The sequence below is a fragment of the Panthera pardus genome, unplaced genomic scaffold, assembly GCF_024362965.1.
Source record: "Panthera pardus isolate Hobbes unplaced genomic scaffold, ASM2436296v1 HiC_scaffold_7, whole genome shotgun sequence".
Classification (NCBI taxonomy): domain Eukaryota; kingdom Metazoa; phylum Chordata; class Mammalia; order Carnivora; family Felidae; genus Panthera; species Panthera pardus.
The window spans coordinates 5,296,694-5,322,862 of NW_026527002.1; the positions used below are offsets into that span (position 1 = coordinate 5,296,694).

General features: G+C 40.9%; 1 protein-coding gene across 1 annotated transcript in view; it reads right to left on the reverse strand.

Annotated features, from left to right (window-relative positions):
* RB1CC1 (RB1 inducible coiled-coil 1) overlaps positions 1 to 26,127 on the reverse strand; it is a 91,472-nt gene extending 65,345 nt beyond the window's left edge. The window contains exons 1-3 of the mRNA XM_019435236.2: positions 26,012 to 26,127; positions 2,135 to 2,249; positions 1,088 to 1,209 (exon numbers count right to left, since the gene is read on the reverse strand). Coding sequence (XP_019290781.2) covers positions 1,088 to 1,158 — 71 coding nt within the window. The 5' untranslated portion in view covers positions 1,159 to 1,209; positions 2,135 to 2,249; positions 26,012 to 26,127. The remainder of the gene's footprint in view (positions 1 to 1,087; positions 1,210 to 2,134; positions 2,250 to 26,011) is intronic.
* Positions 26,128 to 26,169: the final 42 nt, after the last annotated feature.

The window sequence follows — 26,169 nt, forward strand, 5'->3', positions numbered from 1 at the left end:
TTCTTGTTTCTGGAATTAGACTCCATAAGCTGGCTGATCTCTTAGGTGAATAAATCAACCATGTGGTACGTCTAAAAGTAAGTCTATAAAATACAGGCAGTAGACATATTTATTTCTGTGCTCTTTATATAACATAGCAAAGGAATATGCTCAAATTAGCATCAGGTCTGTTAAAATTCTCAGAACACAGATGTCTGTTAAAATCCCCACATCACATTACACAAACTACATGAAGTATAAATCGAGAAACTGCTTCCTTTCCCTATCTTTCAGAAAATCATTGCTTTACAGGTAAAATTGTATTTTATAAAAACTAGAACTTTAAGAAAGAAAATGAATTCAAATTCCACTTTTAAAACTAAGAATATTAATTCCACAAATTATTCATAATATCTTCTGTGTCAGATTTATTTATTCTCTACTGCTATCCGGTCTTTGCTGTTAGGGCCAAAATATAAGCAGGAATAGTTGTTACTATTTCCTCTCTTGCTGTTTGGCCCCAAAACGTAGCCTCACTGCCCCTGACACCTCTCCCCACCTTTCACAAATATAGGAGGGCATTCATTAGTCAAATATTTGAATTCGCCGTAAAGTTGGAGAGTTATGAAGATGTACGAGTCTTCCTAAATTGGTTAAAAATATTAAACTGATTTTATTCTCGCAACAACAAACAAAACAAATACCACTGACTTTACTCATACAAAGGAATAAAAATCAACCACCAAAATACATGGGACCGACAATATTGCTTTATGTAGCTAGCAGTAATTTCCTTAGTGGTGTCCTGGGAAACTTAAGACAAGCAATCAACTATGAAAACTTCTTCTACTTGATAGAAATCAGTTCGTTTGTGGGTAAGTCTGTTTATCATGAATAACATATTCACACAAATGGAACAAAGCATAATTTTATGAATTTAACTTCAGCATTTTAGGAAGGATGGCAATTATACACGTAATATGCGGAGACCGAAGGTTTCAGATATCGCTACCCTTATTTAACAAAAAAAGTTTTCTCCAAATCAATACTTTAACTTTTTGCATATACAAAATGCGAAACTGATGACATTGAATGAAATACAGCTTACGTTTGCACTGTAAGTTCAGTGTCAAATGTCAGGGTAGTTCCAGTGTTAACCAGAAATACATATAACTTCATGATGATTTCTCTGGATTCTGTGAGCTTATACCTCACACTCTGATCTGGTTACTAACAGAAACAGATAAGAAGAACGGTCAGTTTTACAAACACAACAACAAATACAAATATCCTCCCATAAGACATGGTATAGTTGTACCACACAACAACAACGACGACGACGACGACCAAGTTTTTGAGGTCTAAGATGGTTAACCAGACAATTCGGCAAACCCATTGCTAAAAAAATCAACAGTAGTGAGACTAAAAAAATGCATAATTGTTCTACATTTTAAAAATTAGCTTTAAGGAAGAGGTCAGCAATTAGAACAAAAATTAAGTGTACATTTCACACTGTTCTCATGTACCTTTCTATATTAAGAATTAAAATTAAACATTTGATCAAAGATCTTCCTAACTCAAGAAGTTCCTCCCCAGCTGGTTCCTTATAACAATAAAAACACTGTCTTAAGGTTAAACTTACTAGCAGCAAATAAGAGTAGCCACTACTTGCAAGTTAGGGGAAACGAGTTAGTTCCAACTCCTTCCACCAGCTGTCTCTTAATCTAAATTCCACCTCCACACTGAGTTAGAAATGCTCCACGAGAAACTGTGACCCTAACAGTTATATCATCTCCTTGAACAGTGGAAAGTGCACAGGTCTGGAGAAGAGAATATTCAAAACAACTCTGCCACAACTAGTTGTCCAAGTCAAAACCTCACAGAAGAAATAAACTTCCTCATTTATGAGAAGGGACAGAGTTCAAGATCTAGCATTTGATTTTAACAATGAGAGTAAAATTCCACCTAATTAATGAAAGTGATGAAAGATAATCAAGTCCTAGATGCTAGAATATATCTTTCTTTATGCTCTTTTGGAGGAAAATCATCAGGGAAGAAGGAAAAAACGAAGACAGCCTTAAAATAATGTTTGTAAAATCATTATTTTACATGCGCTAGATAAAAAAAAGTTACGAATTTAGGAACGGTGACTTACCGTCAGGCACTATGAAAAGGACTACCACTTTTCTTAAAAAGCAGATTAAAACTGGCTTATGTTTGCTTTGCTTGATATTGGCAACTGAATGGCATTACTGGTTAAACTCAGTGAACTGGAAAAGAAGAATTTCTGGATTATCACAGAGAGAAATAATTCGGTATATGACAACATATGGTTATTGTTCTCTTCCTTTAAAAATTCCCTCCTGAAACTCTGTCTGTCTGTCTTCCTACCTGCACATTCACTGAAACCACAAGAGTGTAATTTTGACCCATAGCTCTCCATTAAAAGACCTAAAACACAAGTCTCTAAAGAACTCTCCCAAACTGTCAAATTCTACAGCCATTTCTTAGTTCTTAAAATATAATGGTAAAAAAGAGCCCAGCTGTGGAGTCTGACCGCCTGGGGTGTGATTTTGGCCCCGTTACTCGTATAGGATCTTGGGCAACTTTCCTAGCGGTCTGGATTTATTGTCTTATAAAATGAATAAAAGTGGGACCTGTGGCAGGCAGCCTCTAAAATCGCCCCTCCGCCCCCAGGTATCCACACCCCGGCGACACCCCCGGGAATCCACACTCCGGTGACACCCCACTTCTACGAGGCGTGGGCAGGGCCCATGGTCTGTGTCCAGCCGATGAAATACGGCAAGGTTAACGAGATGTCACACGACTGCTGTTCAAGATTGTAACTTGCCCGGTGCCAGCTGACTCCCTCCCTTGCCAGCTCCGATAAGCAATGAGCTGCCACGGAGGGGCCCGTGTGGCCAGAAACTGAAGTCAGCCTCGGGAAGAGGCCGAGGCTCTGGGTCTGACGGGCTGCGAGGAGCTGACCCTGACAACCACCACTGAGCCCGGAAGCGGGATCCCTCGCTGGCTGGGCCTCAGACGAGACCCCGGCCCCGGCAGACGCGTTCACTGCGATCTTCTGACAGACCTCCATACACAGGACCCAGCTGACGTATGCCCGGAAAGTGTGGACTGAAACGTTTCTTATACTCAGCAAAAGATAATACACACAGCACCCCACATCACAGGGATATTACGAGAATTAAGGGAGACAAAGTACATATTAGCACAGCACTCGGCAGGGAGTAAGAATTCAATAAACAACCCTAGTACCCCTGCTTGGGCTCCTTCTCCTCTGCCAACTCTCCAGGGTTTGGGTGGGACCTCACCCCCCCCCCCCCCCCGCCCCGCCCAAATCCAAGAGTACACTTTATCTTACAGGTTAAACGAAGTTCTCTTGTTTTCTGAAGGATTCGGTAGCTAAAAGTACGGTGACTAAAATGGAAGGAATATCGGTACCAGAGATGATTCATTAATTCATTAATTCATCTACACAGAACAAACGCTTATCGAGTTTCTGTATTCTGTGAAGAAAACAGACAAGATCTTTCCCCTGGTGGTGATCACAATCTTGAAGGAGAAAAAGAAATTAAACGCAAAGAAAGCAAACATAAGTTGCGATAAATGCAACGAAAGAGGAGTGTGGGTACCAAGAAGGACCTACTTTGCACGTGGATAATCAAAGTAGAGCTCTATGTAGGTTACATTTAAACGGGGTCATGGGGATGAGATGAAGACTGTCCTGCGAAGGTGGAGTGAAACAGTACAAGACGACACAACATTTGTGAGCCTAAATATAAAATCTTTGTCATAATCACTACATTATTCGAAGTTTTTGCTTTTGTTTCCTTTTAAATACTGTTTACCTTTTTTGTTTTGGTAGAACTTCACACTTAGTCAAAAGTTACAGAAATAGTACAAGAAACTCCCTTGCACCCTTTACCCAGTGTTGCCAACTCGGTACGTTGTGCTCCATTTGCTTTATCATTTGGGCCACTTAATGCTCCATGCCTGCCCCCCTCCCTCCCTCCCCCACCTCTCTCTATAGATACACGTATATTTATACAAATAACCATATACACATAAATACATACGCACAAGACGTATTTTTCTGAACTATCTAAGAGTAACCTGCAGACAGAGTGGCTCATTCTTCATAAATATTTCAGGATGCATACATCCTAACAGCAAGAATTTTCTCATACATGACCAGAGTTCATTCATCAAATCATAAAATTTACCATAGATGCCATATTCTTATCTAATCCACAGTCCATACTCAAATTATTGCCCCAATGATACCAGTCTTCCCCCTCAATCTAGGATCCAATTCGGGATAATATACTGTATTTAATCGTTAAATCTATTTAATCTCCTTCAATCTGGAATACTTCATCGATCTTTTTCTTTTCATGATCTAGGTATAATACTGCCCATAGTTCATCAGAGGCTTTAGAAATTACTGTAAAGATGTCCTAGTGCCATTCTCCTATTCCATCATCCTTACAGTAAACAAGGGAAACTCTGATAAATGCAGCAGCTACTATGTGCCTTTGAAGGAACACCGATCTCTTCACCTGGTGCTCACCCTGAGTAACAGCTCAACCTAAAAAGCACAATCGTTAACAATGCTTACAAAAACAGCTACACAAAGCGTATGTGAGAATCAGTCTATATGCAGAATTCATGAATAACGTAAGATGATTTCAAGGATTTCAAGGAGAGTTTTGATTGCTGTGGCCCCAGACCTAGGCTATGCTTTTGCTCCACTGTACAGGCAGACTGGATAACACTACTTGTCTTTTGTCATTCAGCTCATTTCTAACAGTCCTAAGTGATGGCAATGACAATCATTTGAGAAGCACCTCCTGACCTACCTGATAGAACACCCAATGTCTTCCTCCATTACCTATGATTTAAAGCCCTTGAACTGGCGACTTTGACGAGAGGCCTCCTTCTGAGGCTTCACTCTCTAAATCCTCATCTATTGCCAACTACCACCCAGGATGTAGGCTAGAAAGCATAAGAGAAAAACTAAGTAGTAAAATGAATCATAACTGCTCCATGGTCTTACCACCCCAGTGTTCTTTGAATCGATGTCAGCCTACTGGTAATCCTACAATTGGTATGGAACCACAAAAGACCCCAAATAGCCAAAGCAATCCTGAAAAAAAAAACAAAACTGGAGGTATCACAATCCCAGATTTCAAGATATGCTACAAAGCTATAGTAATCTAAACAGTATGGTCCTGGCACAAAAAGAGACACACAGATCAACAGAACCGAACAGAGAGCTCAGAAATAAACCCACAATTATAGGATCAATTAATCTTCAACAAAGGAGGCAAGAATATGCAGTGGGAAAGACAGTCTCTTCAACAAACGGTGTTGGGGAAACTGGACAGCTACATGCAAAACAATGAAACTTGGACCACTTTCTTCACACCATACACAAAAATAAACTCAAACTGGATTAAGACCTAAATGTGAGACCTGAAACCTTAAAAATCCTAGAAGAGAGCACAGGCACCCATTTGTCTGACATCAACTATAGCAACTTATTTCTAGGTATGTCTCCTGAGGCAAGGGAAACAAAAGCAAAAATAAACTATTGGGACTACATCAAAATAAACAGTGCACGGCAACAGAAATAGTCAAGAAAACTAAGACAAGCTACTGAACAGGGGAAGATATTTGTGAATGACATGTGTGACAAGTGGTAAATATCCAAAATCCATAAAGAACTTCTATAACTCAACACCAAAAAAACCCAAATGATCCAATTAAAAAAAAAAAAAAAAAAAAAAAGATGAACAGGTATTTCTCCAGACCTACAAGATGGCCAACAGATACATGAAAAGATGCTCCACATCACTCATCATCAGGGAAACACAAATCAAAACCGCAATGAGATATCACCTCATACCTGTCAGAATGGCTAAAATCAACAACACGAGAAACACCAAGTGCTGGCGAGGATGTGGAGAAAAAGGAATCCTCCTGCACATCTGGTGGGAATGCAAACTAGCACAGCCACTGTGGAAAACAGCATGGAGGCTCCTCAAAAAAGTAAAAATAGAACTACCATATGATCCAGTAATTCCTCTACTGGGTATTTACCCAAAGAATATAAAAACACTAACTGGAAAAGATATGTGCACCCCTATGTTTACTGCAGCATTATTTACAATAGCCAAGTTATGAAAGCAGCCTGAGTGCCCACTCATAGATGAATGGACAAAGATGATGTACACACACACACACACACACACACAGTCACAAAAAAGAGTGAAATCCTGCCATTTGCAACAACACAGATAGATCTAGGCAACAACACAGATAGCTCTAGAGGGTATCTTTATAAGTGAAATAAGTCATTCAGAGAAAGACAAATACCATATGATCTCGCTCATATATAGAATGTAAGAAACAAAACAAGTGAACAAGGAAAAAAATAAACAAACAAAAAAACAGACTTTTTATGAGAAGAAACTGATGGTTACCAGAGGGGAAGAGGGCGGAGGGATGGGTGAAATAAACAGGTAAAGGATTAAGAGTTCCCTTATGATGAGCACTGAGTAATATGTAGAATTGTTGAATTACTACATGATACACCTGAAACGAATATAACACTCTGTGTCAAGTAAACTAAAATTGAAATTAAAAAGAAGACAAAACCAGAAACATAAAATAAAAAAGGGAACAGCAAAACAAAACAACCCAGGCTAATAGCTTCCATGACCACAAAATCTTCTTTATTCATTTCATACGTCCTAAGTACACGGCACATAAAATAATCATCACTAACGCTTACTGAGTGGTTCGTTATATGCCAGCCATTATGCTCAGTAGTTTTATATGCAACGTTTCCCTTATTTTTCGTAACAGAAGATATCCATATTATTGCTGTTTTCTTTTGAAGGTGAGGAAACAGATTCAGAGATTACTCGACTTGCCTACAAGTAGAAACTTGGTAAATATGAGATCCAAGAGTCTGAACCCACCTCAGTTTACACCATTAATTCAATAAAAATTTCACCTGAGAATATAGTATACCCTGGGCATTTTCTTAGCTTCAGATGTTAAAGAGCACACAATACGACAAAATTGCCTACTCTCATGAAGCCTACATCCTACTGGGCAACATGAAAATTTTATATCTACACAAACTCCATCTACTTTCAAAAAGAATAGCTACAAAAATGCAATTATTTATATTTAAAAACAATTCCAAAACATATGCTTGCACTCTTCTATGTTTTATTCGTTAACGATACGGACATTGTTGACTTAGCAATAACTACCACTGATTGGAAACATGAACTGAAGACCTATACCAGCTACATATCCCAACTCAATAACAAAACTGTGGATTCTAAAAAAAGTTCACTTCTCTCTCAAAGTCACGTAACAAAAACAACCAGAGTTCAAATCGATGGCCGGATCAAGAAGGAAAGGAGAACACGAACAGGTGCTGCTAAAACATCTAGGAAGCACATCCCATGACTTGCTATTTTATTGTTCCTTTACAAATCCCGATACTCACCCCCCCTCACACACTCAACAATTCTATCACTTTCTACAACCAGTTTTAAGTCTGCATTTTCCTAAGGGTGCCCGGGTGGCTCAGGAGGTTATGCGTCCGACTTCGGCTCAGGTCATGATCTCAGTCGGTGGGTTTGAGCCCCACGTCGGGCTCTGTGCGGACAGCTCAGAGCCAGGAGCCTGCTTCGGATCCTGTGTCTCCCTCTCTCTCTGCCTCTCCCCTGCTCACGTTCTCTCTCTCTCAAAAATAAATAAACATTAAAAAAAAGTCTTCATTTTCCTAAATATAATAGAAAACAATTCTAAAATTAAGTAAGGGGGGGTGGGATGGCAGAACACTTCAAAATTTAACACGGTAACGTTTTCCAATGAAAAGTCACCATCCAAGAACTGGTGTGCACCCAGGTTATGGGAGAACAAGATTCCCTTGGGTACACAGATAACACGGTTCCCTGCACACAGACTGGAAATTCTTCCATACTGTGGGTCATCTTTGCACGGTGGGATTCTCCAAAAACTTCACAGATAAAGGGATGTACACAGAAGAACTTGCCCATGGTAGCCAAGAAGAACACGGGCGAGTGAAAATGCTGCCAGTGGCCTCCTTTGCTCTGCAGCCCACACAGGCTGTGGGGGCACCGTTCCAAGGGACAGGTGGAGTTGCAAAGACCCACCTCCACTCCCAGTGCTGTGTTCGCTACTCAGGGTACACACTGGGGGCCACCGCCACGTCAGGGACTCTGCAGCTTCCGCTGGCGGCAAGGAGCGAAACCAGCCCTGGAATGGGAGCCCCAGGTCACCTGGCCTCCTGCCGCACCTTCAGGAAGAAGGGCACCCCAGGATCTGGGAGCCTCTGGACACAGAGTAAAACTTACTGATTGGCCTCTTCCCCCAGCCTGCCAGGCCCCTATCCCTCAGGTGGCCCCCGTGTGTCCAGAAAAAAAAGCTTCAACCGATGGCAACTGAACACAAAGCGTGCCCAGCACCCTGGATGGCCCATTCTGGACACACGGGACAGGGCAAGGCAGTTTTTTCTTTCGTGATGTAAACACCTACTTAAAAGCCTTGATCTTGCCTCTTAACCAGCAAGGCCTAAATACTTATCTGGTCCTTTATAGAAAAAGTTTGGCGGCTTCTGCTCTAAGCCTTGAGCAACTGTGGCCAGCTCAGCGAGAGCTTGCACAGCCCGGCTTATCACCAGGCACCAAACAGTCAAGAGCTGAAGCCGCGCGGCAGACACGCTGGGTGCAACGGTAACACCGCATGGAAATGACAGCAGCAAGAGCAAACAGGAAGCCCTCCAGGAGACAGGCCCAATTTCCTGGCTTTCTTTCTAACAGATGACACGACTCTGGGCAGGTCACGGTAATCATTCATTTTCTGACTTTGGGGAAGCGTGAAGTCCAAAAAAAGGATGAATCTTTCCATTACCCGCTTCACCATTTGAGCATCAAAGGACGTGATCTTTCTCCTCAAAACTGGCGCGTGGGACAGTGTTACAACAAGTGCCTAAGGGTTAATGGCTTTGTTTTTTTTTTAAAGGAGTTCCTATTAATTAGTAAGAAAATCGCAAAAATCCACAATAAATAGTGCAAGAGAAAGTTATTAAAACAGGTAACCAGTGAGGAAAATACATGAAACCTCTTCAGTGATCAAAGAAATACAAATCTCAAAAAGAGATCTTCACCCATCAAACAAACAAGGGTTCCAGCCTAAGATCCCTAGATTTTTAATCTAAGGGAAGAAATACAATACAAAAAGAAAGGACTTTAGAAATGCTCGACCCAAAAATGTCTCTTTGCACAAAACACACACTGCGCAGCCCCCTGAAACAGAGGCAGTGACAACCCAAGAGCACTAAGTACCCACACTGTCTTGTGTAGAAAAGAATCAATCTTGTCCAAAGAGAGGTCTGGCCTTGAACCTTGGCTACAAGGAGGGGAACTGTAGGTCTCTGGAATGTCCTGCTTGATAGGAGTGTCTTTGTCCGGGGGTTTTAGAACAGTCTAACGACGGGATTTATGACAGGGCTGGGAGGACACACGGTATCGGCTCCCGTCTCCAGAAAAAATGGGAGACCAAAGGACATTAGCTGGACCTCCAGGAAGAGCCAGAGAGTGAAGTCAGCCGCCTTGTAAAGGTGATAGGGCCCCAATAAAAACTCTGCACACCAAAGGCCCAGGTAAGCTTTCGGGGTGAGCATTACTCTAGGTAGCGTCACCCCCTCTGGCTAAGAGAAAGGAATGCTGTCCCCGACTATGGGAGAGGGCAACCAGAACCCTGCTCTCTTCCACACGCTGCTCTATGTACATCTTCCCTTGCCTGCTTTTCATGTTAATTTGTATCCTTTCACTACATAAAACCATAAATAGTATAGCATTTTCCCCAAAGTCTGTGATCCACTCTAGGGAATTCTCGAGCCAGAAGGTGGTTGTGGGGACCCTGAATTTGTAGTCAGCTGACCTGAAGTGAGGGCGGGCCTGGACACCACCCAACAGGTGGCCAGTATCCAAAGTGAGAGCAGTCTTGTGGAGGTGGACCTTCTAACTCTAGAGTCGACTAGAATCATCGTACGCCTATGTTGTGGTTTCTAAAAGGAACCTTTGGCGAAGCGACTGATTCCAAAAGTCTCAAGTAGAAAATGTACTAACACCTAAGCCTAGAACAGGGACATGTGCCATACAGCAAAGAAGCTATCAAACGCTAATAAGAAAGACCATGTCAAAAGGGCAAAGAAATCAGCCTGAGGGGGCTTCCATGACTAAGATGGGGCAGTCTGCGCATCAAAAGAATAAACAGCATAAAGCCCATAAATGTTCACGTTCACAATGATACAAAAAAGGAAGGACAAATCCTCAGTGACTTACAGTAGCAACTCATTCTGAAACTAAAAACGGAAAGGATTTAAGCATTTATCCTCTCTTTCCTACATAAATTATACTTCAGGGTAACCAATGATAAAGAAACACCTTTTTATAGAAAAGCTATTACTACAGACAGAGTATGGAAAATAACAATTTGACAACGAAATAATGGATCTAGACATCAAGAGACGCTAAAATAAGTAGAAGAAATCTGGCAGATAAACTAAGCCGACAAACACGAACACACCCATCACTTGTCACACCGCTAGGCTCGTGTCTCTAGGTGTTTCAACCGGAAGTATACCTAGAAAATATTCTCACCCACCTCCCCCGAAAAACACAAACCCAAATTTATTAGACTCTACCTCTACCTACGGTTACCAATTTACAGGTAACATGGGGTACAGAGAGAAAAGAAAAATACTGTAAGAAAAACAATCAGCTAAATTCGGAGAAATAAACATTCTATAGAACAATGAGCTAGATTAACAAATGGCTTCAAAAAGAGAGGAAGAATTCTACTTATTAAAAGAGATGTCAAAGGCATCATAATCAAATGTAACGTGTGGATGTGTTTGGATTCTGAATCAAACTATTAAAAAAAAACATTTTTGAAGTGTAGAAATCTAAAGATGGATTAGGCATTAGATTACACTGAAGAATTCCCATTCCTTTGCAGGATGATAATGGCATTTCAGTTATGAAATAACGAATTCTGAAAACTTAATATGTAAAATAGTATTTGAGATGTTTTAAAACAGTCTAGCAAAAACAAAGTCAGGAAGCGGGAGAGAGAGGGAAAAGTCAGTTGGGCAGAAGGACAGATAAGCTCAGCCAAATGCCGGTAACTATTAAAGCAAATGAGATGGGACAGTTGAGAAATTCCCTATAATATTCTCTCTATGTAGGACAAACAGATGGTTACCAGAGGGGAAGAGGTGGGGGGATGGGTGAAATAGGTGATGGGGATTAAGGAGTGCACCTGTGATGACGAGCGCCCGGTGACGGATGGACGTGTTGGATCACTATATTGCACACTAAGACTGTATGGTAACCAACTGGAATTAAAATAAAAACTTAACAAATATATATTCTCGCTACTTTTGTATATGTTTGCAGATTTCCATAAGACGGTACAAAAAATACCACAAGCATTTTGACGATCATACTCAACGTTCACATTATAGGTGGGAATCTACTATAATTACGGCCTTGCTGGAAAAGCAATTGGTGTTCATGGAGTAGGTAGGTAAGTTTTATAAGCACACATTTCTCTTCACCTGGTAATTGTATCGTAAAAATCATCTTACAGAAATAATCTGAAGTATAGTTGAAGTATACACAAAACACTTCATTACTTGTGAATACTTTTAAAAATACTTGCCTACTCAACTATTCACAGGGTAAAATAGGATATACGATAATATTTAACAAGGTTACGATGTTGAACGAATACAGTACACGCAACAGAATTACAATGCGCAAAAAGAATAAAGGAAAAATGATGACAGAGAAAATACACCAAAACAGTAAAAATAAGTACCTCTGTATTGGAATTAGTAAAAATCTAGTTAAACAATTAGCTGCTGCCAGAATACCTCACCTTCCCGGTTATCATGTGACCTAAAGTGAGGGAAAAATAATGGACTTTTATGTAGGAAGAGTTTAACGCACCTGATTTAAATTCTTATTCTGCCATTTACAAGCTGAGCGAGTTAAGTAACGTACACGCCCTAAGATTCAGTTTTCTCATCTCAAAAGGACAGAAAACATTTTCCTTGCTGGGCTATTGTGCGCATATCTGTTCTTCAAAATTAATAAGACTAAAATTGTAAGAGAAGGGGAAATGGCGGGGAGAGGGGAGGGCCTGTATGGCCCATAACTGAAACAAGACTGGCCATGAGATAACCACAGACACAAAATGATGGACGCAAAATGATGTTTACGTGTGGCTCAATACTCTACTCCCTTTTTGTGTTAATTTCTGTAATAAGTAAATATAAATATACAAGAATAAAATTTACAGAGCAGTTCAGATGTTCCTCATCCCTACAAAAGAAGAAAAATGATCCAGCTAAAAGTGTGGCTCAATAATCTGTTTTTTCTGTATTTTGGTTGGATGGCTTCATTTTTGCTTTTTTGAGCAATGCTAGGACTTATTCACTAAAGCAAGCACATCCTATAAAAGGCTGCCGTAAAGAACCTTGTCTGCTCTGAAACCTAACCCCTAACAGTGCCTAACAAAGGGCTACATGCATGTGAGAAACTCTGTGTCCTACACTTCCCACCATCCATGCTGGACAAAAATTTAACTTCCCCCCACATCTATTGGTCATATTTTCTCATGTTGATAGTGAGTTGTTGAAACACTTTCTAAAAGCAGCTTTTCACTGTGGTAAAACAGAGCTGAGAAATTTTCTTTCCCATAATTTCTCAAAGAGACTTGTCAACTTGTTAAATAAGTCTGGACCCAGCATATCAAATCTCAGCAGATCGTATTTGCAGCTAGTGCATGAACATGAGGATATGCAAATTGTGTATACATGTATGGACTTTGTGAACAATAATTTCAGTCAATGAAAATCACAACTTCCTATAAGTAAGCATGTATATACAGAAATATAAAAATCAAACTTCTGTTTTATACCAACATCTAATCAATATACAATATAAAGGATATGCAGAGCTTTCTTACTCTCAGCCTTAATTCTTCAGCAAAAATCACCACAGACATGAAAAATAAAATTTACTTTTGAGTTAACAGTTTCCCTGGACCTAACATTGCAATGAGAAAAAATCTGACCTTGATGGTACCCAAGGTGCCCACCTATGCAAGAGTCTGTAAGATACAGTTTATGTACAGGGTTGAAACTATCTATTTAGAGAAACAGACAAAATTGAATCTCTCTCTCTTTTTTTTTATGTTTATTTTGAGAGAGAGAGCACGTGTCCATGCGAGTGCAGGGGAGGAGCAAAGGGGGGCGGGGGGGAGGGGGAGGAAAGAGAATCCCAAGCAGGCTCTGCACTGTCAGCACAGAGCCTGACACAGGACTCGATCCCACAAACCACAGACCGTGACCTGAGCTGAAACCAAGAGTCAGACGCTTAACCGACTGAGCCGCCCAGGGGCCCCCTGTCACCACACAGCTGGATTTCCATCTGCTAATGTGTAAAATGGGAATGTTAACAATACCCGTCTCGTAAAGCTTTGTGGACAACAAGTAAAATTATCTATGCAATGAGCTTAATATTTAGCACAATGCCAAGTGCACATTACATACTCCAAAGTGTTACCTAGGAACAGGAAGTCACTCTTGAAACACAACAGGGAGTACTCAAGGGCATCTATTGAGTGAATAAGCTCTTGTGAGGAAAAGTACCCTTAGCATACCCCTTGCAAGTACCCAACAAAACAGAGATCAAACAGTTAACTGAGAAAGATCTCAACCAACTAGCTTTTGGTAGTTTCCTTAGAGCCAAGGTATCCCAAGGCTCTTTAATTAAAAACCAAACACAATATAATAATAATCAACCCTACCTTAAGCAGAACTTCCTCTACTGAAGTGTCACTCCTACTGACCTCTTTGGGTTCACAAGATAATTAAGATGCCATCTGTGTGACCAGAGTGCTTGGTCTGTGTACTTCCTTCTTCCCCTTATTCCCATCCAGTGCTTCCTCCTACGTGCCCGAGCCCTGACAATAACCTACCTGAGCTCCTTCTACCGGTAGATTTCATCTCAAATCCACCCTGGAGGACACAACCAACTAAATCATCTTAGGTCTTAGTTTAATGCCACTTTACTTCTCCCCAACTAAAAATGCTTCATAACATCTACTCAACTGTCTACACTCCTTGGAGTAAACAACCCAAGACTGCCTTTCTGTGCCTCATGACATGAAGCTCCACACCACGGAAACCCACCTCCTGATGAGAGATGAATAAGCCTTGGTCCTTCATGTCATCTCACTGCATCCATTTTGTAACCATGAAGTCACAAACATCCTGTGTCACAAATTCTCCACCAATCTACTGGCTGCCAACAATCTTCCTTAGGCTCTTAAAACCCACACTTAAAATTTTTTTAATGTTTATTTATTTTTGAGAGGCAGGGAGAGAGAGAGAAAATGCGAGGAGGGGAGGGGCGGGGACACAGAATCTAAAGCAGGCTCCAGGCTCTGAGCTGTCAGCACAGAGCCCGATATGGGGCTCAAACTCACAAACCACGAGATCATGACCTGAGCCGAAGTCACACACTCAACCGACTGAGCCACCCAGGCGCCCCAGACCCACACCTGAAATTTTAACTAATCAAATAATAGTGTTGGTATCCAGAACATAAATAAACATCTTGCTCTACATTTTTCCCCACATGCCAAATGTCTTACATTCCCAAAACCGTATTGTAAATGGCTAGAGAAAAGCTGGCCATGCCTTAAATCGCTCTTCAAGATAACACACTCAGGGGCACCTGGGTGGCTCAGTCAGTTAAGCGGCTGACTTCGGCTCAGGTCATGATCTCAAGGTTTGTGAGTTCAAGCCCCGTGTCGGGCTCTGTGCTGACAGCTCAGAGCCTGGAGCCTTCTTTGGACTCTGTGTCTCCCTCTCTCTCTGCCCCTCCCCCACTCGTGCTCTGTGGCTCTCGAAAATAAATAAATGTTTAAAAATAAAAAATTAAAAAAAAACCACACACTCACTACCTAAACTACTAGACACTGGACAGTCGATAAATGAGGCCAAGGCTCTGGAGAAGGACTAGAGCAAGAACCAAAACCGTGAAATCAGAAATACAAAATGGCTCAAAGAGAATCCACTGGAATATTTTATTTATAAGAGTGTGTAATGTACATATTCTTATTTTCTTGCAATCAAAATAAGATATCCAAAGCTGAATTTGCTCCTTGGTACGTAATTGTTAACACATTCAGCAAAAAGGGGCATTAGTAATCAAGCACATCTTTGGTCATCTTGAAAATGAACAGAATTCATCCTAAAACAATACTGGAACAGAAGTTAAAAAGATCTAGGTTTTATACTAGATTCACATTTTTCCTTCTGTGACCTTAAGAACCTTCACCAGATCTGTTTCCTCACCTAAAAACTGAAAAGGGTATACTGGCTAATTCCTCCATGTTTTTATAAAATGCCAGATAGTCAAATGTACATTAAACTCGTTTCTAACTTTCTCAGTGAGCCAGTCTCTAAAGATTAAAAAAAAGAAGCATCAGCTCTCCTTTCAAAGAGCTGAGTTACATAAAGTGAACGTGACAGTGCAATGCAATGCAGAGAGGCAGGCAAAAGTTCTAGAAAAGAATGAGATAGGCGAGAGTCCACATAAAGGTGATGCCATTCCAAAAAATACCCAAAAAAGAGTATGTGAAATTGACCAATGACTTAGCCTCCTTGACCACATTTACTAAAATGTTAAAGAGGATAAGCTTAGCAACTCACTAACTTCCTTGAAGAAATCAATCATTAAGAACAGCTAACGCTGGGGCGGCCTGGACGGCTCAGTTGTAACTGACTCTTGATTTCAGCTCAGGTCATGATCTCATGGGTTCATGAGCTCAAGCCCTGCATCAGGCTCTGTGCTGACAGAAAGGAGCCTGCTTGGGATTCTCTCTCTCTCCCTCTCTCTCTCTGCCCCTCCCTTGCTCATTCTCTAAATAAAAAACAAACATTTAAAATAAAAAAGAGCTAACCCTTTTATCAACTTACAAAGTTGGGATTGCTCATAAGCACATTTTCCCTTAACTCATATAAAATCTACCAAATTTCTAAGTGGATTACATCTAACCGATCCAGAACTAAACTCTTACAAGCAATGGTAAAGTGCCAGCATATAAGTCAACTGTCGCTGAAACAATTAGAATTTTACTTTAGGGGCGGCCACCTGAGGGGCTCAGTTGGTTAAGCATCTGACTCCTGACTTAGGTTCCAGTCACGATGTCACAATTTGTGGGTTCGAGCCCCATGTCAGGCTCTGCACTGACAGTGAGGAGCCTGCTTGGGATTCTCTCTCTCCCTCTCTTTGCCCCTCCCCGTGTGCGCTCACGTGCACGTCGTGCTCGCTCTCTCAAAATAAACTTTAAAAAAAGGAAATTAACTTTATATGACATAAAATTTAAGCCCAGTACATAACACAGTACTACTTTTCACCAAATAGTCAAGATTTTCTAAAATTTGGCACAATGCTCATTTTCTGTATAAACTTAATTTTTATAAAATGAAGTCATACTTTGTATGACAAAAGCTAACCCAAAGCAATTTTAAACTAAAAGCAACAGGTTAATAACTCAGTAATTGACACAAGATTTTCTTAAAGTTATTATGTGGTCTTTTCCCTAAACAACGTCTTTAGTTTCTGTCCATTGAGAAAATAACTACTAAGTGCCTATTATATATACTTACATACATACACATATATATATTGGGGGGGGGGGGGCAGGGGGAGAGAGAGACCCTGAAGGAAAGAGCATTTATCAAAACATGTCAAACGTACTCTAACAGTAATTAAAACCAGGAGCCTGGCCCATTAATAGATAACATATGGAACAGAACAGATTCAAATGCATCTTCATATACACACACAGAGATAAACATTATAATTTCAAATGGGGGAAAGCATACATTGTGTAAGCAACAGTACTATGACAAATGGCTATCCACACATACCGAAAAATAGTCTATCTGAAATGCCACCTGTTTTTACCCTTCAGGTTACTTCTAAGGACTAAAATGAAGAGTGTGGACTCTTGTTATCTTATAACAAGCACACTGGCAGTTTTGACAAGAATGAAAATGGGTACAACTTATAAGATTTAATCTGGCAATACGAAAATATAAATTATGTATTAAGATGTACAAACCAGCAATTCTACCGCTGGAAATATATTGAAAGCAAAAAGACAAGTGTACAAAGGTATATATCCAATGAAATCTTTATTTTTAACAATGAAAATTCAGAAAACTATCAATCATGATTGATCAAATAAATTATGCTGCAGCTATATTATGTGACATCATTTAGATATTTAAAAACGTTAGCTCTATACATATTGATTACTGATATATTTATTATTCAGTAAGAAAAGTTAGTTACAGTACATATCATGTGATTCAGTAGGCAGATTTTATTTTTATCGTATTAACTAATGCTGACGGAGTACGTGTATCCACAAACATTCAAAAAGCGTGGCCTACGGCAACTTTTTTCTAGATATGTCTCCTGAAGCAAAGAAAACCAAACCAAAAATAAACTATTGGGGCTATATCAAAATAAAAAGCTTCTGCACGGTGAAGGTAACAACCAACAGAACTAAAAGGCAACCTACGGAATAGAAGATATTTGCAAATGACATATCTGATAAAGGGTTAATATCCAAAATACATAAAGAACTATAAAATTCAACACCAATTAAAAAGTGGGCAGAAGACATGAACAGACATTTCTCCAAAGACATATAGATGGCCAAGAGACTCGTGAAAAGATACTCAGCACCACTTACCATCAGGGAAATGCAAATCAAGACTACAATGAGATACTACCTCCCACCTGTCAGAATGGCTAAACTCAAGAACAACAAATGTGGACAAGCATGTGGGGAAAAAGGAGCACTCTTGCACTGTCGGTAGGGATGCAAACTGGTGTGGCCACAATGGAAAACAGCATAGCGGTTCCTCAAAAAGTTAAAAATAGAACTATCCTATGATTCAGCAATTGCACTACTGGGTATTTATCCCCAAAATATAAAAACACAAGGGACACAAGCATCCCTATGTTTACAGCAGCATTATTTACAATAGGCAAATTATGGAAACAGCATAAGTAAATGTCCAATGATGAATGGATAAAGGCGATGTGGTACACACGTACACACACACACACACACACACACACACACACACAAGAATATTATTCAGCCATGAAAAAGAATGAAATCCCGCCATTTGCAATGACATGGATGGAGCTAGAGAGTACAATGCTGAGAAAATAAGTCAGAGAAAGACAAATACTATATGATTTCACTCATATGTGGAATTTAAGAAACAAAACAAATAAGCAAAGGGGAAAAAAGAAGCAAACCAAGAAACAGACTCAACTTTAGAGAATAAACTGATGGTTACCAGAGGGGAGAGAGTTGGGGGGGGCCCAAATGGGGATTAGGGGTGCACTTGCGGTAATGAACACTGGATGATACATGAAGTGTTGAATCACTACAGTGGACCCCTAAAACTAGTAACACTGTATGCTAACTGAAATTAAAATAAAAACTTAAAAAAAAAAAACTCTGGAACAACTTAACATCGATCTTTTTACAATGGCTATTTCTGGATGCGGGCCTTTCACTTTCTTTGGTGTCCTTAAAAATCACATTTACAACCAGGCGTAAAAATACTTCCATTTTGAAAAAGAAGAAAAGACAACAGTTTATGCACCACAAAGAAATAAAAAACTTGAGTATGCTGCACTAGAACAGCTGGTCCAACTGAAAGAGCAAGTCAATGACCCCCATCTGCTGTCCCCATTCTAGCCCCCAATTTGCCATCCCAGTGTAGATATGCCTCTCCACTCCACAACCTTCCCTACGTGGTCATTCATATTTAGTTCTCCAACTGCTATCTTTATGTCCATGTAAGAGGGAGAACAGAACTGTGAAAAGAACATGAGATTTGGAACCAGAAAAGCTATTTTTAAAAATTTTTAAACGTTTTTATTATTTATTTTTGAGAGAGATAGAGAGACACAGTACAAGTGGGACAGGAGCACAGAGACAGAGGGAGGCAGAGAATCCAAAGCAGGCTCCAGGCTCTGAGCTGACAGCACAGAGCCCGACGCGGGGCTTGAACCCACAAACCGCGAGATCACGAACCTGAGCCGAAGTCGGACACTTAACCGACTGAGCCACCCAGGTGGCCCTCAGAAGCCTATTTTTAAGTCTTATTCCCTCGATCGACTGTGTGTGACCCTGACTAACCTCATCAAACAAACTGGTTTTTTTAGAGTTTCTAGTGTTAAGTAAGCTCTACCCCCAACATGAGGCTCGAACTCATGACACGAAGATCAAGAGTTACATGCTCCACCAACTGGGCCAGCCAGGCACCCCCAAACTTAAATTAGTTTGATTACAAAAAAACTCCCTATCTCACAGGGTTGTTGTGAAAATGTAAAGAATCTACACATAAACGGAAGAGTTATGCAAACTCGAGTGCAATACAAACATCGTCAGTTACCGTTTAACCCAGATCTCTGCCTCGGGGCACAGGACTAACACTCAGCTGATGCTAAATATCAGCCGTTAGCAATCATATTGTTTGCTGCAAACCTGACATACCCACATTTCAATTCAGTGCTTTTCCTTCACAACTATTTACTCCCTAACTTCTTTAGTCAAAAAAAACCCCTCGTTCCCCTGCTGCTCGGAACTTCAGTTATTTCTATCTAAATCCTATCCGTTTTTCCTTCAGAATCCAACCCTTCATTTTCCAAGGACACACCCCTTATTTTAGAGCCTAGAAACTCTTCCCACTGCCTTACCCTACCCACTGCCTTCCCACCCCAAGCCTCCCTGCGCGCTCCCACCAGTCACAACCACTGCCATCAGGCTGCATGCCTCCTGTACCTTCAAGTACCTTCCCTAGAACCTCACAGCTGCCTACAGCAGGTCACAGATCAATGGCATACCTCGCTCTGTAGCTTGTTTCTTTGCAGCTCTCTCCTGTGACCACAGTACAGTACCCCCAGTATGGTTTCACTGAATTTCATTATCTGTCTGCCCCTTTAAGGGTGTGAATTTGCCACCTCTGGCTTAAAGCTAGATTAATATTAAACTGTCACACTTTGAAGCCAGATTTACCTCTATGTGAATCCCATCTCTCTCAATGAGGCTCAGATAATCCATATGATCAGTTTACCATCCGTGGGCTGAAATACCTTCTACAGAGTGTATCTCAGACTCCATTACAGTGCAAAAACGGTGGCGATTATAACTAACTCCAGTATTCACAGACTTCATAATTAAGCCCTAGTTTACCTTTCTAGAAATATCTCTAACTACTCCTCGACAAGAAACTTCTATTCTCTCCCTTTATATAACCCTGCCAGATAAAACTCCCCCAATTTCTGCTCATCTGAATTTTACTCATCCAAGTATGGTCCCAAAACACGGTTCTATTAGCACTTCTGGGACGTATTCCCTAATCACAGGTGGTCCACAAGAACTCTTTTCCCTCTGAATTTACGGACCTACATAAGGTAGTAGAATTATACTGGAGAAAAAAAATCTCATATCACAAAAGGACATTTGTTCTTCCTGGATCCTTCTGGGATACGGTCAGCTATAAATGAGGGGACTTAAAGGGGTGATATATTTTTCTTTTTTTTTGCTTCGAGATATAGTTCTATTTCTTAAAAAATGCTTCCATTCACTTCACTCCCAGATACATAGGAGTTACAACTAGACTTTCAAGTCCAGAAGAAAGAAAGAAAAAAAAAAGCATCTCCAATACCCGTGAAAACCACCATCTATCCAATTTATCGATTGGAGATGAATTTACAATTTCCTCTTTTGAGAGAGTACCGATAATGATTAGGTCAGTCATTACAGTTCATTGTCAATTTTCCAAAATTTAGGATTAGCTTCCTTATGGGGAAAACAAAGGGCGGGAAAAAACCTCAATTTCTGACATCCCAAACTGAACACATTCAATCATTATTCACACTGCATTTGTTGAACACTCAACATAAGCCAAGACTGTGCCAGGTGCTGGGATTACAAGTACCCACAAACTGCTTTCAGGTCTAGCAGAATTCACAAAATTTGGATGAACTATACACACTGGCCCAAAAGTTTCATAGGGAAAGAACAAGAATCGGAAATAATTTTGTCGGATTTGTAATTCTGCAGGTTGCAATTTGACCTCAAGGAGGGACCACTAGGCGCTGCATCAATGAAAATAACGTTCACCACAAACGGAATGTCTGGGTTACCCAGGGACTGAAAGCTGGACTTCAAACCCTCCAAATCAGATTATTTCCATCTGATCCTACCCTTTCTCTGCCAAGAGGAAAAGAAAAAGAGAAAAAGAAGAGTAGGTCAGCCATTTTCCTCACACTCCCCCCAAAAGAACCTTCTCCATAAAAGTTCAAGGCCTCCTAAATGAATGCCTTATCTACAAGTAAATACGCAACTTCAAATTCAGACAGCTCCAACAGAATGAAGACAACAGGACTACTTTTAATAGTCTGGCATATTCCTTCAGATTTTTCTCCTATGTGTTGAGAAAAAAATGTATGTGTGTAAACACGGACAGTTTTGTTTCATAAGAATGAGATAACACCGCGCGTAATGCTATACAACTTATTTGAGCTGAATAATATATGTGGGAATCTTTCCCTCAGTACACATAAATGTATTCAACATGTTGTTCTCCTGCCACTCATAAAAAATTATGCAAAACGCATGCTTTACTGATAATCTGAATTTGAAAACATTACTAGTCTTAAAAAAGTCCCTATAGAAAATATCATTAGTTTTGTCATTTTGAATTAGTCTTATTCACAAAAAGTAAATTCATTTTGTATTATTGTGTTTAAACATGTTTTCTTATACATACTATGTCACTTGACAGCTTCTGCTTAACAGAAATTCAAAAAAACTGTTAAAATGAATTTAAGTCAAGTTTACTAGAAAATAGCCGTCTTGCCTCCAAATCATACCAAGAACGGAAGCCACATCCGTTGCTTCTGCATTAGTGTCACCAGCTGAGCTATGACATCCAGGGCTGCACCTGGTCTAATTTTTGAGGGATGGCAGTACCAAGTGGGGACCCTCCCTGTAAATGTGAATTCAGGTTTTCTAAACTCTTAATATTCGCAGAATTGTGTCTATAGCAAAAGTGTTATAATTCTATGCTTCGTTTTAGAATACTTAGTTTGAAAATGCAATCAAAATTATATACAGTAAATTCTGAATTAGCTTTGTTCTAGGAAGCCTATGTAAAAACACAGCAATCTCAAGAAAAGGATGTGCATATCTGGAATTTGCAAAATAGCACCTAAAAAAACAATAGATATATTAGCGGTACGGTACTGATTCGAGTAACATTTCAACAGATAGTCTGGATAGTTACTGATCAATTATTACGTGTAGAGTATGAAGGAAAAAATGATGTGTTTAGTCCCGAACCAGTAACAACAACAAAATGGAAATGAGTCATAATTATTTTCATCCTTTAACACGATTACAAGCTAATAAAATACGAGAATTCAAAAGAGGGCAAAGTCATGGGGGGTGATTGGGAGCGTGGGGTGTCCTCCATAATCCTGAGGGTACTCACTAAACAGCTGTGGAAGAAGAAACTGACCAATGAAAGAAAGGGTGCATGAAAGTACTCAAGTACTCTACTTGGAAAAAGTAATTTAAAAGGACCTCATCTTTATTGAGGGATGGAAAGAAATGCCATCCTCTCAGGAGACAGCCAACAGAGGTCCACTTACAGGCAAATTAGGTTTATTAGGGCCACAATAATAAGCAAACCAGAAAAGTGATAATTAAAATTCACACGCTTTTATCAACAACAGTAAGTACATCTTTAATGCAGCACCCTACAATCTGTTTCTCTAGCATCATACCTATTCCAGCATCTTAAAGCAGGCTGCATTTGCAATTTATCTTCTTTAACATTTCTCAAAGTTCACCATTTCCTATAATCTTATACACAAAGCTTACATATAAAGTTCTTCTAATTCATTGTTCATGTTACAGGAGCTAAAACTGTGTTGCAGGGGTTTACCATTTCCTGAAAACATACGTGAATTTAGGTACAAGTTGCCTTCTAGCCTTGCTGAGTTTACTGGACCAAACCTCCGTGCCTTTGCACATGCAAGATTACGGCACTTTACAGCTTCCTTACTGTTACCCAAAAAACCTGACTATCTACAGAGCCCTCTCTACCATCATTCTCCTAGTCATGAGTCACCCTCCCCTCATTCCTATCAGTCCACCCTCAGTAACCTTTTCACTTTTTCTCTGTATGCCAAATATCTCACTCACAGCCTTTGCATTTACTATTCCTTCTGCCAAGAATGCTCTTGCCTCAGATCAGATAGTCACACAGCTAGCTTCCTTGCTTCTCCTGGGTCTTTATTTCAAAGTTAACAATCAGTGAGGACTTCCTTGGCCACTTTATCCAAAGTTTCAACCCCTCAATCCTGACACTCCTCTCCTCCTGTTTGTTTTCCTTCCCAGCCAGCATGCGTCTCTTACTCCATATTTTTCTTGAATGAGTACAGGATTTGGTTTGGTTTGTTCACTGCCAAATCCCCAGTACTTTTACACCAGTGTGCCTGGCACACAGTAGGTACATGATCAATCCCAAGCCAAAATTTGTTGAGGTGGATAGGACATCTTTTTAAAGAAAAGGGAAGTGACTTATCCATGTCAGATCATGATTCTAAAAATATCGCTACACTCCATAAAAACCCAAATCTCCTTCAGTACTTTTCCTTCAAATTTCCAATAATGCTACAATATTGCAATCAGTTTTATACATGACTCCAATTTTCTATTATAAGGCAAGAACAATTTCTTACACATTCCTCTATTCCTTGTAATTACTGGTCCAATGGTCTACCTGTAGTAAGTAAATAACTGCATGAATGAATGTGTGTAGAAAGGCACTGCTAGATTTTCACTTCAGTTTCTTGAGCCACTACTATCTGTACTACAAAAGAAAAGGCTTAATTGGGGTTAGAGAATAGTACTATCCAAATAAGAACATTTTACTAGATATCCCTTTTAAAAAAACACTTATAAGTTACACACATCCGCAAAGGGCAGCATATAGCAGGTGCTCAAACATTTGCTGAAGGCATGAAAATTTAAAGACAGTCTCAAAATCAGAAGCCAAAGAAAAGCTCCTCTTAATCTTACATGACAAAAATTTAGGTTCAGAAGTGTGGCTTTTCAAAAACAAAGGTCTTGTGTCCTCTGCCCTTTAGGACCTGATGAATCTGACTTGCTAAAAGTCAATGTGTCATGCATTCTGAATTTGTATGTGTTAGCAAGGGCCAGAAAAATTTTCTGAGACAAGAGTACTGCTTCACTGCCTTCCCTGTCATCCAACACCATCAGAACTAGGCCAATGATTAATCCTAAATTTGACTATCATGAAACATTCAAAATAAAGAAAATTATGCGCCAAAAGCGGTCTGAGTCCATATCTAATGTCCATCAACAGACATTTATCAACATAAACACCAACATAAAGCATCTCTTTCATAAAACTCTAGATTGTAAACACAACGTAAACACTAAAATTAAAAAAAAAGACAGGAATGTTACTGAGAAAATGTGTTCATTAAGGCCACACTCTGCTACAACACTAAATACAGAAAAAGCAAAAAACATCTTCCCACCCCTAACAATTGTCTGTTTACTAAAGCAAAAAACCCCCCAAATAAAATCTTCAAGGTACTTTTGCTTCCCATAGTAATATCACCTCGGAATGGTAAAGACCCAAGTCGTATCAAATATCGAAATATAATTCTGTGACTCTTCATTAAGCGGATTTGTCGATGTAAATTAAAAATCGTCTCCTCCTAAGTTGCTTACCTTCTGACCCATCGGACAGATCAACAAGCAGCATCAGCACCCAAAAACCTAGAAACTATACAATAAAATAACAGGCACATTTTCATAGGGCCCAAATCATCGCTCTACGTACAGTGAACTCGAGGCAAACATTGTTATCTAGCTTAATGACTTGTAGTAACAAGACTCTATCAACAGTGAGCACATTAGTCTTCCTTGACATCCAGGCACACGGCACTTCGTGGTATGACCGCACTTTAAAGAGTTCCTGATGGAAAAGACTAGATTACGAAACCATAAACAATAAACATAGTACATCCACCAGGCGGTGGAAGAAACTATTCATTCCCCCCCAGAAGCTGCCATTTCTCCTGTTGTTCTCCAGCTTCGACTAAGGAAGTTGTGAAATCCGCAAACACACCCCATCCCAAATCTATCAGTGGGGCGGGCGGAGGCTGAGTCATTCCTAAGAGTAACTTTATACCGATCTCGCACTCCGGGGTCGGGACAAAGGTATCTCTGCGTTCCTCCCGCTGTGTGCTGCGTTCGGCCTCGGCCCAATTCCTCTCCCCGGGTTCTCAAGTCACAGACAGCCTTAGGGCTAAGTCCAGCCGTGACCACAAGCCAGGATGCTTCCCGGTAGGGTCGGCGTCCCTCGCCCTCCGCCACTCCCGAAAACTCGGCCCGCGGCCGGCCGGGGACGCGTTCACAGGGAGGGACCCCGGCGGCCCCGGCCGAGGAAGCCGCACGCAGGCCCGCACCGGGCGAGTCGGCCCCACACCTCCCGCAGCCCAGCGGGGCTTCGACTCAGACCGCGTGTCTCCACCGGGGCTGTCGCGCTAGGGAAGCAGCCGCAGGGCAACACCTGCCGCGGCCGGATGCGCCGGGCCCGCGGGCGCACACACCTGCGCGCGGGCGGCGCTCGACCCGGCGGGGACCCCGGCGTCCCCGGCCCACTGTGTCCGGGCTCGCCGCGCGGCCGCGGTGCCAGATGGGGGAAGGGGACCCGGGCGGCGACAGCACTTACCTGGCAGCACCTCCTCCTCCACCGGCGGCAGCAGCAGAGCCGGCAGCCCCTGGCACCATCTTCCGCCGCCGCCTCGTCCGCGGCGGCGGCTACCAACCGCCCATCGGGCACCGCCAACCGACACAACCGCCGGCGTCCCAGGTGCCGGTCGCGGCCCC